The 2,385-nt window shown below is 58.9% G+C and overlaps 1 protein-coding gene across 1 annotated transcript in view; it reads right to left on the bottom strand.

Moving 5' to 3' along the window:
* Positions 1-502: 502 nt before the first annotated feature.
* ZBTB16 (zinc finger and BTB domain containing 16) overlaps positions 503-2,385 on the bottom strand; it is a 176,538-nt gene continuing 174,655 nt past the window's right edge. Inside the window, exon 6 of the mRNA XM_034665624.1 lies at positions 503-979. Coding sequence (XP_034521515.1) covers positions 643-979 — 337 coding nt within the window. The 3' untranslated portion in view covers positions 503-642. The remainder of the gene's footprint in view (positions 980-2,385) is intronic.

Below are 2,385 nucleotides of genomic sequence, written 5' to 3'. Positions count from 1 at the left end.
GTGGCGGTGGGGGGGGTGTACAGGGGAAGCAACAGACAAACTGAGTGGTAGGAAGGGAAGGGGAGCCCTTCCCTCCCCAATCTGCCCCAGCAAACCAGAGCTGCCCTGTGGCCATCAACTCGTGACCCGGCCCAGCCCCCCACCTGTAGGCCCCCTCCCTGCCCCCAGCCCCTTTCTTCTGAGGAGTCAGCAAGAGGGTGACAGGAAGATTTTTTGGCTCTGACCAGAGGCCCCCTCACCCCCTTCTAGTCTCCACTTCTGGAGGCAAAAGGGGGGTCTGGGCGGAGGGAAGAGAAAAATATACCACCATCTGAGCTGAACCAACCACCTCCACCCCCACCCAAGAAAATGAGGCCAACCTCCAGCCAGAAAGGAGGGACAGAGGGCCCCCCCCACCCCGGGAACTGGCAGTGGCCGGGCATCCAGGTCACCTGGAGCCCCACAGAGAGGCCAAGGCCAGACAGCTATCAGGTTTCCTTTTTCTTGTCTTTTTTTTCCTTTTTTTTTCTTTTTTCTTTTCTTTTCTTTCCTTTTTTTTTTTTTTTTTCTATTTCTCTTTTTTCGCCCAGTCCTTCGCCGACTTCACCCCGCAGAAACGCCTCTCTCCCGGCTGCCGGCTCCCCGCCACGGCCGCGGCCCGCCTCACACGTAGCACAGGTAGAGGTAGGTCTTCTCTATCCTCCAGTCGGGCGGGATCTCCTCGGGCTTGTGGCCCTTCATGTGCTTCTGCATGGAGGACAGGCTGGGGCAGTACTCCGTGCAGATGGTGCACTGGTAGGGCGAGGCCCCGTTGTGCGTTCGCAGGTGCTTGATCATGGCCGAGTAGTCCCGGGAGCGCTGGTGGCACAGTTTGCACTCAAAGGGCTTCTCGCCTGTGGGGGAGGGCGGGAGAGAGCCAGGACAGAGCAACAGGGCCGTGAGGGCCTCCCCGGGGAAGCTCGTGTCCCCCTCACGCTTGCTGGGGACGTCGGTCCCTCTAGTTTAGCACTTTCCTCTAGAACTCTCCGTGATGATGGAGGCACCACCCAGTACGGTAGCCGCTGGTCCACAGAGCTATGGGGCGCCCGCTGCACGGCCAGGGCACCCGGAGCTGCGTGTTCCGTGGCACCTCCCTGTTGTTCGTCCCACCAGCCACGTGCAGCTAGTGGCTGCAGTGCTGCTCAGACACCCTTAGTCCTGCATTACTCTTCTCAACCCTCCCAGAGGCCCAGAATCTTCCCTTCTGAAGAAAGGATAGGAGGGTCTAGAAAAGGGGCAGTGAGGTCCCGAAAGCCCTTGGGGATGGCTCTTCAGCACGGTTGCTTCCAGGGGAACAAGGGCCAGAGTCTTTTCGGGGCTACAGCTGGTGGGGAGTAGGGGGGTGAAAGTGGGGGAACCCTGTCCTTCAAACATGCTCCATCTGGGTTGCCTGTTCCTATAAGGCTCCGGGAAGTGGCCCCCGGACCCTGCCTTCCCAGTGGAGCTAGAATGAGGGGAAGGGACAGCCAGCCTGGGAGTGCCCGGCCACACCCTAGCTGCTACCCAACCTCCTCCCGGGTAGAGGCCCCTGGAGCTGAGCAGAGGCTGTGAGGGAACCTTGTTTCGATACAGTAATTAACTGGTCAGCCATCTCACTATCGATACTCCTCTGTGCAGAGGCCCCAGCAAATAATGAAGTAATGAACAGCCAGAGTGATCTAACTATCGACCCGCTATTTACAATAGTCACCACCAATGCATTTAATGATCCGCTTGCCAGGTCACATCCCTGGCAGGGGGCTGAGGAAGCCCCAGGGCTCTGGGAAATGCCCGGAGTGACTCTAGCTGTCAGCACCAAGCACCCGAGGCTCTCCTTGTGGCTCAAGCTGGGAAAGCAAAGCTATGACAACGCAGTATCCTCTCCTTATTGCTTCCTCCGTTCTCCAACCCCCCCTCCCCGCCCNATGACAACGCAGTATCCTCTCCTTATTGCTTCCTCCGTTCTCCAACCCCCCCTCCCCGCCCCCGCCCTGCACGTGGACGCAAACTCCCCCCTCGGCTAGCAGGACCTGTCTGAAGTCATCTGTCCCCCGTCCTCTGGTCAGGACAGCTGCTTACCCGATCAGAGGAGCCTTCCTAGTTTGCTACTACCTTCCACTACCTCTTAGCCCCGTAGGAAGTCCTTCTGAATATCTACCTACCGCCAAGCTGCGGCGTGCTGCTGGTAAATGTGTTTAACAGCCGGTTCTCCGGAAAGGTGGGATGGTGCATTTGCCCGTGGCCGTGTTGTGACTACTCCCAATGTGGCCGACTAGAAGCTGCTGACGTGATGTCACTGCACGTGGAGTCGGGAAGATGTGTGCGGGATGGCCTGTTGCAGGCTAGTGCCCCAAGTCGGGCAGTGCTGGACCCCGGGGCCACTTCCAC

This window comes from Ailuropoda melanoleuca, chromosome 8 (assembly GCF_002007445.2).
Source record: "Ailuropoda melanoleuca isolate Jingjing chromosome 8, ASM200744v2, whole genome shotgun sequence".
NCBI classification, from domain to species: domain Eukaryota; kingdom Metazoa; phylum Chordata; class Mammalia; order Carnivora; family Ursidae; genus Ailuropoda; species Ailuropoda melanoleuca.
Note: the sequence above shows the minus strand (reverse complement) of the source record. Positions and strands in the feature narration are given on the sequence as shown.